At 39.6% G+C, this 15,683-nt stretch overlaps 2 protein-coding genes across 9 annotated transcripts in view; one reads left to right on the plus strand and one right to left on the minus strand.

Annotated features, from left to right (window-relative positions):
• Nucleotides 1–98: 98 nt before the first annotated feature.
• Nucleotides 99–8,437, minus strand: lsm14ab (LSM14A mRNA processing body assembly factor b). 2 transcript variants are annotated; one of them, XM_084721052.1, is made up of 10 exons: nt 8,130–8,437; nt 7,187–7,350; nt 6,368–6,518; nt 5,181–5,375; nt 4,914–4,997; nt 4,115–4,291; nt 3,366–3,513; nt 2,790–2,816; nt 2,188–2,443; nt 99–2,098 (listed from the first exon to the last, which is right to left on the minus strand). In XM_084721052.1, exons 1-9 carry the CDS (start codon nt 8,251–8,253, stop codon nt 2,191–2,193), a joined length of 1,323 nt encoding a protein of 440 aa, XP_084577178.1. In that variant the 5' UTR covers nt 8,254–8,437; the 3' UTR covers nt 99–2,098; nt 2,188–2,190. The 2 variants fall into 2 exon arrangements, with proteins under 2 accessions (XP_084577178.1, XP_084577169.1); XM_084721043.1 differs by having other exon boundaries at nt 2,203–2,443; nt 8,130–8,436.
• Nucleotides 8,438–8,744: 307 nt separating this feature from the next.
• The window catches only part of LOC146333220 (transcription initiation factor TFIID subunit 4), a 122,000-nt gene continuing 115,061 nt past the window's right edge, over nt 8,745–15,683 (plus strand). For all 7 annotated transcript variants that reach the window (XM_084720977.1, XM_084720994.1, XM_084721012.1 and 4 more), the window contains exons 1-2: nt 8,745–10,456; nt 13,619–13,779. In XM_084720977.1, the coding sequence (XP_084577103.1) occupies nt 9,055–10,456; nt 13,619–13,779 (1,563 nt within the window). In that variant the 5' untranslated portion in view covers nt 8,745–9,054. The remainder of the gene's footprint in view (nt 10,457–13,618; nt 13,780–15,683) is intronic.

Raw genomic sequence — 15,683 nt, forward strand, 5'->3', positions numbered from 1 at the left:
TATAAAAAAACACATTTGTTTGTGGAGAGATACAGCAGAAGTATTATTTCTGTGAAAATTTAGGAACATGTGGATAAAAAAAATAAAACAGACATGGATATTGTACAACTCTTTATTTTACGTAAAAACTCCATTTTTGCTGATATTCTCGAGAAAACAATTCCTGGTTTACAATTCCAGTGAAGGAGTAACAAACATATGAAAACATGTCAGTTTGTAATAATAGTTCAATAGTACGTTTTGTCTCAAATTCAGTCTTGCTGGTTATTGCGAAAGCCCATATAAAGTGATGGTTCCTACGGCTATCATGCAGTGATTAGCAATCTGTGCAATATCCAGTTAAACAGCACATTTTCAAACTGGGCTGCTTTGCTCTAAACAACCACAGCTACTGAGAAGGATCTAGTTTCACCTTGTAGTGCTATCAATACTTAAGTCAAAAACCTTTAAGTTAAAGGGAGAGCTGTAAAAAATTCACCACTCTGAAGGCAAAAGTACTCTGAAGTTCCTAAAGTACTAACAAATCAGAGTCAAAAAAGAAAAAAAAAACCCCACCCCCCCCACCCCAACATGCTGGCACCACATCCAGTTCTTGTCCCTTTGTTCACAAGTCAGAAAAAAAAATCACCCCAGAGAATGATCACACTGACAACAATGCAACAAGAGGAGCTGCAAACAAGCCAGAGGGATATATTGATCAGAAATTTCGTTATTGATCAGGTTTTGAGACATCATTCAATCCATCTGCCCATTTTTAGTAACCAATCCTTACAGCACTGCAAGTGCTTAGTTCTGCAGTGCAAACAGCTGAATGTAGAGACAAGTGGAAAAAAACTGATGACAACAACTGTAAGACAACTCAAAGATCTGGTAACAAAAAAGGACGTGCTTTACAGATGGCTCAGTATGTTTCGGATATTGAAAGGTAGATTTAAGTGGTACTAAAATGTAAAAACATCAACTTATGGGCTATCAATTATTTTTGCTCAAACAAATCCTCATAATTTTTTGGAAAAATATCAGAGCCTTTCTTATCCAAATCTGCAGGTTTTGACTGAATAACTCTAGGCTTTTCTTTCCTAAGCGCTTCTAAAGGCATTTATAGTAATGATTATTCCTCTTTCACAGACACAAATCATGGGAATGGTCTTCGTTCAGTAAACTATATAAAACAGACCCGGTCAAAAAGAAATCTACAGTCAACAAATACTACTAAGGCTAATGTCGTAAACCCCACATATCAATCAAATGATTGCCTGTGTTAGGCTTTCATTAACAGAGCTCCAGAGGATCACCTACAAACACAATGCAGAAACAGAGTTCATCTGATGTGGGAGGTTTGAAGGGTTTCTAAATACATGTTTCTTTAAAAAAATCTAAACTAAGTCTGTCTGGGGAGCCACAGTTTGCTGGGGGTAAAGATGAGCTAGATATACATTCGTTAATGACAATACTCAGTTCAGATTCAGTGTCTTTCAGCTGGCTTTGATCTCACTACTTTATTGAGAAATTATCGATATCCAAAAAGAGAAAACTTTTCTTGCAAACTTTGTAAAAATACTGAATACACGGCAACCAAACAAAGTCTGAGCTGCGAGTAATTCGATGCAACAGGCAATGCAGTGAAATTTGGTGCCTACGGACATCATTATATCACAAACTGAAAGAAAATGAAAAAATAAAGCTATCGATCACATGAACTGTGATCCACTCACAGTATCAGTGGGCCCTCTGCATACAGCTTGCAATACCAAAGACAACTTCAGTAAGAAATCAACTTGATGCAAAAATACAGAATTACTCCAAAGCAAAGTATTTACAGATGTTCTTGTCAATCTGCGGACCGGGGCAGGAAAAAAACAAAAAAACAAAACAAAACAAAAAGCCTGTTTCTCAAAGTGGAGAAAAGGGAGCTGCACTCTCACCCCCTGATGTAAAGCAGTCAACCCTGGTGCTGGTGACTGAGAGGATGTCTTCATTCTTTCTGTCAAACGTCGAGACCAAAGAGTTTCTTCAACAGGAATTATTTTATGATGAGGGGCTACAATTCTCTGTGGATGCGTCACTGCAGTCACTATGCAGCCACTTTGTTGTCTTTCTGGAAGAAAAAATAAATAAATACAACAAACGTTTACAATGACCGCCTATGTTCTTTTTCTACATACTGCACGTTCACTTTAATGATACCTTTTAATAATTTACCCTGTATTCAAAGTCAGAGAAATCACGGCCTCCTCTGCCACCTCTGAATCCACCTCTGAAACCAGGCGGGGCACCTCGGGGTGGCCCGAAAGAACCTCTGCTCAATGGTCGCCCTCGACCTCCTCGAGGCCCCATGAAGCCTCGGCCGCGGAAACCTCCTCTTCCTCGATTGTGTCTAAGAGGGATGCCGAATGTCTCAGAATTCATTCGTCTCTCTTCGGCCCAGGTTGACCTTCGCTCCCTGACACACACACACGTTAAAACCAATGAGGATCCGGATTTTTGGGTTTAAAAAACAAAAATAAACAAACAAAAAAACACACCTCAACAACAACAAAAATAGGGGAAAAAAAAGAAAAAAGGAATTTTGGAACAGTGCCAGTTCCATGTTGGTGGAAAGGGCCTATCAGTGTCTATAACATGTAGAGCCTTGATATGTTAGGACTACTTTTAAAAACTGCAAACCAAGTAAAAAAAAAAAACACGGAAAACATTTTGAAGTTGAAAAATCTAGGTGAAATCCAAGTCACAATCCAAAAAGTGTTAGTATTTGCATGCTTATTATTCATAACTTATATGTGACTTACCTTGAAAATCCCCTTTCGCCCGATTTACTTAAAGAGAGAAAAACAAAAGTCTGTCAGTCTTTCACTTTGTTACTGTTCAGACCAACATTAACAGTCAGAAACAGAGCCTTGTGTTTTCTTTCAATAAAGCCTCACAGAGGCTCTGGCAAAAAAAAAAAAAAAACGGAGGATAGTCCTGCGTCATTTGGGAAAACACTGTGCTGGCAAACACATGTTCAGGAAGAGTAACACCCAGTGGCAAGTACTGAGCCAATTTTTTTTGTCTAACTTGCAAGTATTAAGACAGAAAAGAAAATTTAAGATGCCATGATGACTTTCCAGAGTTGTGCAGCCTCGAGTCTGATGTGCACTCAAACTGGACTACCTGGTTCATATTTGATCTTTTTTTAATGGGTAACTGCACCCACACAGGCCCTTGCATTTTATTTTGAAGCAGTACTATAAGACATAGCTTTAAACGTTCACTAGAATCCCCCTATCAGAACAGACTTAGGTTCATTAAAAAACACAAACAAACAAACAATGACTTCGATCTCCAGCTGAACAAGAACTTGAACAGTGGACATATTGAGGTACCTTAAGTCATCGCAGGACAGGTTATCAAAGAAGGACTTGGACTTGTCATAGTAACATGTGGTTATCACAGCTTCCTCCTCCTCCTCATTGGCTGGGTGTTCTGAGTCAGCAGTTTCTTCTCCATTCAGCGCCTTTTCAGTCTTGTCATCTGTTTCCATGTTAGAAGAAATTTTTTTTAAAACAATTAAGACCTTAAAGACCAAGTCAGCTACAAACAACATGGGCTGGACAAACCCTGAAAATGATTCATTGTGAGAATTCATTGAAGATACCAAAATATCAGTACATCTGCATCTATATCTGCAGTATCACATGAAACATTACTGATTCGACAACATACTAACATTTTGCTTCTACCATAGACTTGCATCTGGTTACAAATCTGTTTTCTTGTATTTTCACTGGTAGAAAATGGTGATAGGATAAACAAAATTCAAACAGTTTTCCTTTTTCAAGTATCAATAATTGCACCTGTCATATTGAGTTATAATTCACTCCCACATTTTGGATGACACTGTCTCAATCAGTGCATCTGTGTTTTAGACTGTACAGCCAACAGACCTGTTAAAAAAGATTCCTGCACTGGTGAAAATGCTTTTCAACTTCTAGCTGGTGTCCTACTGACTTATCATAGGGACAAAATGTCAATCTGAGCCAAGCTTAACACTGAAGAAAAACATTTTCCCCTTTAAAGTTCTAAAAAGTTTCCTGTTGTTGCGGTTGAGAACTCCAGTGTGTTGGAACCATACCTTTCAGTTTGAGCTTGTTCTGAAGCTCCTTGTCAATCTCGTCTTTGTGGAACTGGGCATTAGCAGTCTCAAAGTCAAAGTCCTCTTCAAACTTCATGGGGCCATCTCTACGCACGTTCACTTTGCCTCGACTGCGGTTTCCTCTTCCACGGCCACGGCGCATGGATTGAGCAGCAGCTGAGAAATAACAGGGAAAAACTTAAGTCCAGCATTGCTCCAATAAACAACATCTAGGTTTAGTGTGCAGGTAATAACATTAAGGCAGTATTGCGTTGACTTTGAACTACATCACACTGTATTCAAAATAAGACCATGCTTATTTAACTGCTGACTATCAGCTTTTAATTTGAGGATTTTAATATCCACCTCAGACAAACAGCATAGGCCACAATCAACAAGTCAACATAAACTCAAAAATCTCAAAATGTAATATCTGGTTGAAAATCTTGTGCAGTCAGTGACAAGCTGTAGTTTACAACCCAGAGACATCACAGTGGAGCTCGTGGATTCCCTGGTAATGTTCTGCTAGACCAGTAATGCACATTTACACCTCCAAAAACATGTAAAGCTGCATGTTAACCTCATTGTTCCACCGCATTAAATTCATGTGTTACAGCACAGAAACAGAAAAGTGAAACACACATCAGTGTCCAATTAGATTTTTTATTGCACTGTAGATATGAGTGATGCAATTAAATGAAAAGATAGATTAGACCATAGCCGTAACTACTCATACAACTAATGAAAACAATCATTTTAGTGTGTGTACTTGAGTATGTTAATGGAATAAACAACCTACCAGCAGCTGGGTGCTTGTTAGGATCCCGGTTTTCAACAGCACCTTGTTCGTTATCTGGCTGTGACACCTTCTGAACCTCAGGAGCTGAAGAGGAAAATACACCATTTAGCACCAGTTTAACTCAAAATAAAGAGTTGAGGTTCTAACAAAGCACTACATGCATGAGCACACAATGGTAATTCACTCAAACACTACTTCAGAGTATAGATTAATCAAACTTTAATCTTTGCAGAAATTAACCATTACAATTCCAGCAGGTATCCTTACCTTTTCTTTGCTCCAGGAGGTCTGGGGGTTTCTGGCTGACAGCAGAGGTTCCAGTGGCTCTGGGAGGTGCCACTGCCGCCTGACTCCTCTGTCCTACAGCTGCAGGTGGTGCTGAGGGAGCTGACGGTGGGGGCTGCACTGCTGGCTCCAGAGTGGGACTCTTTTTTAAAGAGTCCAGTTGGGGACTAGTGCGCCCTATAAAACAGCAAAGTGAAATTCAACTTAAGGATTTTTGTAATAACAGAGGCAGTGTAGTTTGTGTTACAGCAGCTAACAGTGAAAGTCTGGTGATACTCCTGATGCTAAGTGATACAGTATGACACAAAACATGATGTCAATGTGGCAAAATACCTAGACATAATTAATGTAACTCTGAGCAGGAAGACTCTTTAATTATATTGGCAAAGGACAACACAGAGATTGATATTTAATAAGACCAATATCACCTTAATGTATTTGCAAATAAATCTAAGAATCTGACAACAAAGGCAGACAGAAATGTGATTTATATTTAGCAAGGAAATCCCCAACATATGCTGTTATAAATACCTCCTGCTTAAAGCGCTTTAAAATATCCAAGCTTCAGCAGAGCAGTACATAAGAAATATGTTGCATAAATGTCTCCACTAATCCCCGTCCAACACATAATTGGGTTCAGGTGTGCAGCAGGCAACTCAAAAGACAACATGCAGCTGTGCTCTGTTCAAGTGAGCAGGAATCAGGTGTTGCTCCAAATTTGCTTGAGAAACAGATGTGTTGCTCACATTGCTTGTTTGAAATTAGTATCACGATGTTTTCTTTAAGTCTAAATGAAAAAAATTTTTTTTTTTACATTAATATGTAAATATATGACTATCCACACAATGTAAGTCTGGAGATATACTTGCTGGACGTGCACAACCATCGCTCCAAATGGACACACGATACACGAAGCAGCTATGAAACGTAGGGGCGCGTAGGGGTGCATATGCGAACGCATAGTTAAAAGCAAGTATATTTCTGCCTTAAGGGTTTTAGATTGCTTTCTCATGTTGCAGACAAAGATTACTTCTCATTTTGTCATTTTAGCCTCCTTACTTGACAAAAGTACTCATCAACAATTTCGTGCACCTACCTTTGTCACAAAAATAAAAGCATATCATTGTGTGAGAACAAGGCAATTATTTTGTACAAGACCTAATTCTTACCTCCTGCTCCAGCAGGTCCAAACGGTTGAGCTGCGAGGGGTGTACCACCAAACTGACTGTATGATGGGCCGGGGGCCCTGCTGTATGGAGCATAGGGCCCAGCTGACTGGAAGGATGGTGGTGCTGCAGCATTGGTGGATCCAATTGATGACTAGAAAATCAAATGCACAGTCATTTAAAAAAGACATGACAACACTGACTCTCACAAACAGCCTCTTCACACATACTTACATATGAAATAATAAACAAATACATATTGATCCAGTCATTTCAGTCCACTGACAAATAATCAGGCACAGCAGACGAATATGCAATTAGTTCTGAGACATAATTGCTAAAAATATTTCTTGTGACAGTCACTTTCACAGTTGCAAGACAATTGATGAATATTGAGATTATGAAAACAAAAATTATATTAACAAAAGTATCATTTGTAAATGGAAAATATTTTACGTAACACATTCTGACCCATGGAGTAGAGGTGACATTTATATATGAAGTATCAAATTTAAAAGCAATTTATGAGTAAAAAGGTGATTGGCTATGTTCTTAACTTTATTCATATTTTGCTTCAAAATTTTATGCAAGTCCAATACAGCTTTTTGCAAAGCAACTATTTATTTTGTCATAATGTGAAACACGCAGGTGCAATTAATAACACTAATTGATGATGGCTGAAATCTATTTACGTGAGCCTGATACAATGTCCTGGTGTTCTGCTGGCTGGCTTACTGGGAGACTGTAATGAAACAGAGCCCCAATTAATGTTATCAGACAAACTATCACAGTATAGTACAAGATTACGTATAAATCACTTACTTGAACTATGGCAGGGTCCTGTGGCAGGCTGCTAGTGGCTTTGGGTGGCTCACAAACTGTTAGGTCTTTTATATCACTTCCTCGGAAGATGATATACTCAAATACTTCCTCCCGAGGTGGAATAGGCCTTTCAGTGGGCCGGTCCTCAGTTCCGAAAGACCGAACTGTTGGGGGAGACACACACACACACACATCACATTAGATTCTTTCCCTTGGCAATGTATCAACACTTACTATCCATTACAGTACTTACTTAGTGTACTTTGTAATAGTTTTATCAGGAATACAATTTTACTTTTAAAGTGTATTGCATTCCATCTAAATTGATTTTTTTTTCGTTTCAAGGAAATGTCCATACTTCAACAGAAAAAAAAGATCTATAAATGAGCTTGTGGCTAATTTTCTTTCTGAGTACAGTGTTACAAAGGCATCCAACAATTCAATATCATAACCAAGCTAAACACCCTAAGAATGACATTTACAGAATCAATTATTAATTAACTGTACAGGTCATTAATGAAATGTGTAGAGTTAGGGCTTCGGCTGCTCAAGGTTATTGAGTATTAACATGCGAGACCGTTAAATAACCTCACGAACTTATACACAAGTTAAAAGTAGAGACTCAGCTGTCAAATGTAACTTTGCTAATAACTCATAATTAAAACTTTAGTAAAAGATGTTTAATAGAAATAAAGGTTTTACTTTTGCCACTAAATACTCAGCAGTGAGAGCCTCATATTTCAAGTTAGCCCAAACAAGAGGTAAACAAAGGACGCAGAGTGTGAACACTACAGCACCACTTAGCTGTTAGTTGGCTACAAAGCTAGCTAACACAGCTAACTGCGCTAATATTAACTTCAGTTATAGCGTCGCTTACACTTCGAAAAGCTGTTCAAAAAGCCTTTCAAAGTGCTGCAGCTCATCTCTTGCTTACTTAACTTACCTTTAGCGAGAGCTACAGTCGAGTTTTCGGTATCAATGGTGTACAAAATTCCTTCATAGCGAATCTCGGCCTTGGAGATGAGGCTAATTTTGCTGCCAATGTACGGCGTCCCTCCTCCGCTCATGTTGGTCCGCTGCTTTAAATAACGCACTAACTTCCAAAAAATCTGTTCTCTGTCAAATTAGAGGGTAGATATGTCACTTTCAGAGCTGTAGTTTTGATGCTACATCACATAAATATGTGAGTTACGCCGTGAGTCAGACTCGCTCGTCTCTGAACCGATTTCTACCACGACATGGCCATTTTCATTTTCCTTCGCCCGCCGCTAAGGATGTTGGGAGAAAGGTTGTGCCTTCATTCTTCTAGAGTTGCCTCCTCTTCCTCCCACTCCCACCTTTTATTATAAATGAAAAGGGGTGATTTAGCAAAAATATGCTTAACTTGGTTATATCAAGATTCTACGTGTTATTGTGTTCTCTTTACGAGTACTTTTGAGGGAAGAAAATAAGTGACTTGATCATAGGATGATAAACACAGGTTTGAGATTGAGCCATTCTATAACATCGCGATATTTCATGGGATGGCCCATCCACCCTGCCCCCATATTGCCAGATACATGAGATATAGAAAAAATATACTGTATATACCGAAATATTTGTTTTAGAGATGTAAATTTCGCGTTTTTTCGTTATCAATCCTGAAACATAGACACGTAGAAAGAATGCCACGCGTTCTAGTTTATTATCGTTATGTAATCGCAGTATTATTAAAACATTTTCTCATTACATTAGACTTGAAGAAAAATCATAAAAAACACAACTAGGACGGCCCCCCTCCTCTAATGACGTCAGATTCATTCCCACAATGCCCAGTAACACGCAGGCGCACTGTAAAAAAAATATAAGACAGCTATCTGTGATCAGAGATGGCGGGCGCCTCCGACCCCCTGGAAGATATGCTCTTTTCAGAGGTGGATGAAAAAGCTGTGAGCGACCTGGTTGGCTCGTTAGAGTCACAGCTCGCTGGCCAAAGCAACCCAGCAGGGAAAACAGACGAAAACGGAGGTGCTGGCTCAGTGGCCCCCGCTAACCATCACTTAGGAAAAACGCTACCAGCTCCAGTGGGCACCACAACACTAGAACAACAACAACAAGGACGGCGGAATAAACCTGAGATGCGCCAGGAGATCAACTCTAAAGAGGTTAGCTCAGATAAAACTGTCACATCTCCCGCTCTGGGCTGCACCCCTGCTTTCGGCGAGCCCTCCGCCACTTCGGCTGCCGGTGTGAACGCCACTAGCAGCGGTTCGCAATCACATGGAGCATCCATCACAACACTGACTGCATCTGGTGTGTCAACTTTGGCTTCTACGCCAGCCGGCATCAGCACCACCGCATCCAGCCGGGGGTGTAAGGTTAACCCGGGCACAGGTGAGGCGTCGACGGAAGCTAGCCCGCTGAGGAAGCGCATAAGCACCCCGCGGAGGAGCGCTTCTGCTCGGATAAAGAGTTTGAACGGCGCAGCTGTAACGACGAGGAGGAACAGCAGCAACACAGCGGTGTCTGACAGCGTTATCAGCCCCGTTGAGACCAGCGCAACTACACCAAACTCCATCCGACCGGTCACATCCTCTATCAACACCTCGACTTTCACCTTATCTAACGCCAACCTCCCTGTAGGTCAGTCTGCTATTGCTCTGGACAGGGGGACTCCCACCATCGCTTTGCACAGACTCCCCAGTCACATTGTGGCGAGCATTGCCCAGAACGGTAACGGGACCAGTGTGTCGGCCTTGGTCCAGCAGGGCACCCGTATAGGAGCCGTCACCCCTTCAGCTCCACAGGGGAACCACAGCAAAACAGTCACAGACACTGGGGCTTCCAAAACAGACGACTGTCAGTCCAAAATTGTAATGTCAAGCCAGTCTGGTGGTAGTGTCAACTCTGTAATAAACACTGTCTCCCCTGCTCCTCTTGTTGTCACACCGCCACCGCCACCAACAACTACTACTACAGCTGCAGCTACAACCACTACAACTGTAACCCAGCCCATGAGCTCCACCACATCTGCTGCCCCTGCTTGTGTTACCGGGGTGGCAACAAGTTCTGTATGTACAACTGGTCAAACTATGTCAGTAACCACCACTCTCAGCATGGTCAGACCCACAGCCCCTTCTCCAACGCCTGCTGTGGCTACCTCCGTACAGTCTCAACCCCGTCCCGGACTCACAGCAGCGCCTCAAAGGATTGTAGCCCCCCAGCTGATTGTCAGACCACCTCAGCAACAGACGACCATTCAGCTGCCCCCCGGGTTTACCATCCCACCGGGTAAGGTTTGCAGGAAGGAGGAGGAGAGAAGAAGAGCCCACTGTTTTACACCACTGTTATAATGACCTCACGTGAGGCTCATGGGTTTGATTGTCAGAAGGATACAGTGTTTGCTTTATTGTTTTCAGTTTGTGTGTGTATTACATCCTGTTCTTGTGTGGTGTTTGTCTGAATGTGTTGGGGAAGCTTTCCAAGTTAATCCTGTTTAAACGTTGTATATTGTATGTGCCTGTTCCTGAGGTACTGTGAGGTTTAGCATGGCCACCTGGGGAATCAAACACTTCACCCAGCAGTGTTAGTGCTATGATGTACCAACTGAGCCATGCAAAGTATTAAATATACACCAAGCATCCTTAACAGCACCCTAACATGACATCAACGCCACAACTGTGAGATTTTTAATAAGAAATGAGACAAAACTTACATTAAGTTTAGTGTGAAACTATCCAAATTAAGACTTAGTGCTCAGGTCTTTAACTGAAAGTCTCCATGAGGGATGAAACCTGTGATTTTTTCTCACAGGGAAAACTCTGTATTGTGGCCATGCAGTCACACTTCTATCCCAAAGCAAATTATATTATGAGTTAATTTACCAGAATTTATTTGACGTAACTGTTAGAAGACTAGGCTCTTTCCAATGAAATGTGTGTGTGAATATCAATGATTTATTCACACACCACTGTTAACAAAATGCCATATTCATAAGCAGGCTTTCAAAAGTTTCATTTGGTGAATGACAGCTACTACCATTACTGTCACCAAAGTTTCAAGTATTTGTATTATAGGGATGCATGGTGATGATATCCAATAGACTGATATTTTCCAACTCATTTTTGCCAGTGCTGATACTGATATGTGCACACATTTTTCCACCTAATTGCAGAGAACATCAAGTATCTCCTGCAGTGGAATTAACATATTGTTATGCCTTTTCTTATTGTGATGGCCAACTAGAAGATGCAGACATAAAAAACAATGCTATTCAAAATAAGGTACGATCCTTTTCAAAATGCATGCTGCGCAGTCATTGCAAATAGCAACTTTGCTTAAAAAACCCTCCACACTACAGACACACTGAAGTCACATGCACATAATTAAAGCATCATTTTATCAGCCTGTTATATCACAGAAACTTTAAAGTTGGGCTAGTACAATATTTCATGTTAAAGTCTTTATCAGCCGATACAGATGCCAATATTATTGCATGTCCCTAATTTGTATTTTTTTAAATGCATTTCCAAGAACAGTAATTAGAGGGATTTCCTTTGTTAGGTATAAAACATTGCAAAATTCTGCAAATGCAAATGCATTTAGAACTTGAAATGTTCACACGTAATGCATAAAGACTGAATATATGCTTAAGCTACATTCGGCACTAGCGTCAAGAGTTTTTCAAAGTATGCACAATCCCAGTAGATAATTGGAGACAACAGTATGGTGGAATTTCTTTCTGAAAAGTGGCACATGCTTAAAACACAATGGTTCTTTAACACCATCACTGCTGCCCAAGAAAAGTCAACTTAAATGGAGACCTGTGGCCCTCCATGCTGGTGTTGGGAATCTGTCGGAACATCGAGATTTGATTTTGATTCTAAGGGATACAATGCGATTATTCTACCAATGCACCTTAATGCATTAAAGCTTTTCAACTTTATACACGATGTATTTTTTCTCATTGTGTGACTGTATTTGTAAAGATCCATGATTGTTGTAGTTAGACACAACTTGCATACAATGTGGCTCTTGTCCAGGCATCTTTTTACTTCAAAATGCTTCCATACTCTAGCTTTTAGGCCAGTCGGTGCCAGTGAGAATGTATCCATCTACAGAAGCTCACGCTCTTCCAACCCCGCCAAAAGTCAAGAATTAACTTTTAACTTTTCTTTTATAAAGTTAACATTACACACATGTTATTAAAATGTCGTAGGGCAACTCAGCTGAGTAAGCAGTGCTCATAGTTTTTTTTTAACCACTTTGGAGTGTATAGTTACAAAAACAATGCTGCCTGTCTTATCCTGTATATCTATCTTTTCCCCAAACCATAAAACCTTTTTAAGGCCCATGCTATCATCTAATAGACCTTTTTCACAGCAGCCATACTGATGTAAAATAGTCACATAAGTACTGGTGTTACCAGTGATACTAAGTGATACTTCTAGTGAGCGAATACACACAACAGCAGCTCACTGACTCTGTTTGAACTGAATGGAACACAGCCTTAATTTGAATCATTGGTAACACCTGTGCTTATTCTACTATTTCATGTCAGAATGGCTGCTGTTAAAAAGGACTTTTACTTGCATTGTAAACATTTATTGTTGTCCAAATAAGCTGGCAGTAGTAAACTAGATGTCCCACTTTTTAAAACATTTTTTCAACCATTTGGCCACATGCCAAAGGTTTATCATTTTGGTATCTCTAATTTGACTACCATATTCACCAGACAGTTTGTACTTTATGGAAATTTTGCAAAGATAAACAAATGTGCAATAAAACATTCAACTTGACCTTCAGCTGATAGTCTAATATCCGGCAAGGTTCACAATCTGTTTTTTGGAGTGGGAGGTGGCATTGTAAGCAATGTTGTGGTGTGATGAAATGAACATAATGTTTGATGAATGGTCCTGATATGTGAAAATGACAGATGAGGGAGAGTCTGTTGTTGGCACTTACAACATAAGAAGCTCATCGTTTTGTTTGTTGTCCTGTTATACGATTTTACCAGGCACCTTCCAGCCAATCAGAATCAAGTATTGTCAGCGCCCGTGCTCATAAGATCATTCACCATTTCATTCCAGTGCATTTGACATAACCTAATTAATACGTTCTGCTTGTTTCCATTTAGTGTGGCATTCAAATGATCTCATTTGCAACCTTTTTTCCATTATTTTCTTAAGACTTGAAGTTGTGCTTGCAGGTTTTGCATTGCATTTACACTGGATACTTGTTTAGGGTATTTGTTTTCATTCGCTATTTCACCTGCCAGAATTTTAGGCTGCAAACCTCCCTAAGGATGATTCTTTGTTATCTGTGCAAGTGGCCAGTAGAATCCACAAACCTGTCATCCCCATTCAAAATGCATCTGCTCTTGGCTAGTAGCTGGTTCTGTGACTATAGTGTGATAGTGTTAGCATCCACTGACTGTTCCCTGTGATTCTTCAGGGATGGTGTTGGTACGAACGGAGTTGGGCCAGCTCGTGATGGTTCCTCAGCAGGCTTTGGCTCAAGCTCAGGCTCAAGCTCAGGCTCAGGCCCAGAACAACATCTCTCCACGACCTGCCACCCCCACGACAGGAGCATCTTTCAGAGTAACAACTCCACAGGTGAGACTCTGCTACAGAGGACACACGAGAGCTGCCACCAATACACTTTTATTAGCATGACCACAGCACACAGTATTACTTCACTGTAGTGTTTTACACAGCTGGACAAGAGCAAGAACAGGAGAAGTTCAGAAGAGTGTTAGGGCCAGATGTAAAGGAAAAAGGAGGAAGATTTTTTTCCATTTTGAATTTCGAGAGTAAAATTGAAATGTTATAACTCTCAATATTAGTGCCAGACATATGAAAAAATAAATCAGAAGATTTTTATTTTTTTTCCCATTGTGATAATAAAGTCACAATGTCGAGAACAAAATAAAAATGTCAAGATTAAGTTTGAAATGTTGAGAATAAAACTGAAATACGATGTTGACTTTATTCTCTAAATCGTATTTCAGTTGACTTCTTGACATTTCGACTTTATTTTCAAAGTTCCTCCCGAGAAAATCTTCTGTCTCTAATCTATTTTTTCTCATGCTTGGATACAACACTGAAAGACTTTATTCTTGACATTTTGACATTTGACTATTCTCAAAATGCAAAATGAAAAAAATCTTCCTCCTCTCATTTTTCTCCTTTATGCATGGCCCCTGTGCTCTCCCATAGAGAAGTAAGAAGTTGTGTTAATAAATATATATGGTATATCTAGCTGTGTATATTGTGGTATGTCTGGTTTTGGCATGTATCAGGGCACACGTGTATCAGGTTTAGTTTCAATTTTTATTCCAATCACAGTGCAGATAATAGATAATATGATTTGTGTGTCCACATGTACGTCACACACAATGGGCCTTACTTGTGAAACAGTCCTATGCAGAGATTTAATCATAAGGTGGTGACTGTCATTTAGGTAAGAACAGATCAGTGTTCTGTTCGATGTAGGGTTATCTTAGTTTATTTTTTTTTTTCACAAATAAGAGACTAATGAAATTGACAGGAACAAGTTATTAAAGAGAAGAGGAGCTGCCATCTGGATCAACTGAAATTCTTTTCTGCCTGTTAGTAAAGATGTAATAACACTGCCACACGTGACGAGGCTTGTGCCACTAACTGGTGTAAGGAAAACACACAAAAACAGCTATTTTTCTTCAAATGCATGCATGCAGGGGTATTGCATGCACTTGTCAATCACTGATAAGTGCATGTTGAATATGAACAACAAAAGTGAAATACCTTTACTATGATAAACACATCAGAAGGATGAATTAATAAAATCATATCATCACTGAATAAATATAGGCATTTTTATGGTATACACAACTTTGTCAGGTGAATTTGTCACCGCGAAAACTCAATCGATGCAATCCAAAGATCAGAAATGCATCATGCTTTATGTAGCCAATAGGATATATCACAGAAAAGATGCTGTTGATGAATGCAAACTAACTCTGTCTAAATATTCAGCTGTTTTTTAACTAATTATGCATGTGCCACCTTTCCTTGTTTAGCCAGGAAAAACACCTTCAACTTCTTTATTTTAAGAGGAATACTCCAGAATCTTGTTTTCCCTATTCTTCAGGGAACACTTTGCTCAGTATTAATATATTAATATATTAATATAATATATTAATATCACTATAACAATTGCTATAGTGATATTAATATATTAATATTGAGAGCAATATTATTGCTATTCTGGTGTCTCATTTCTAACTGTTGTATGCGTCACTTGCTATGCAAAAGTTTTGAATGTGTACACCTGTACATACCTGTTGGTAACTCATACTTGTGTACAGACCTTTTGGAAACAGGAGAAGTCTGCGTCAGATGGTGATGTGGTAACCATAACTATTACATAAATGATTTGAAAAGATATAAGCCAACTCAAACCTTAAAGGTCCAGTGTGCAAGATTTTCAGGAAATTATCGGTAGAATATGTCAGAAATGGAACATAATATTCCTGTGT

This window comes from Lutjanus erythropterus, chromosome 1 (assembly GCF_056507025.1).
Source record: "Lutjanus erythropterus isolate fLutEry1 chromosome 1, fLutEry1.hap2, whole genome shotgun sequence".
Taxonomy (NCBI): domain Eukaryota; kingdom Metazoa; phylum Chordata; class Actinopteri; order Lutjaniformes; family Lutjanidae; genus Lutjanus; species Lutjanus erythropterus.

Excerpts from the sequence above, each read along its gene's own strand:
- lsm14ab (XM_084721043.1), bottom strand. The coding sequence starts at position 8,253 with ATGAGCGGAGGAGGGACGCCGTACATTGGCAGCAAAATTAGCCTCATC. Across the intron at positions 6,519-7,186 it reads AGGACCCTGCCATAGTTCAA|TCATCAATTGGATCCACCAA; the intron begins GTAAGTGATTTA and ends TTGATTTTCTAG. Across the intron at positions 4,998-5,180 it reads CCTCCTGGAGCAAAGAAAAG|CTCCTGAGGTTCAGAAGGTG; the intron begins GTAAGGATACCT and ends TTTCCTCTTCAG.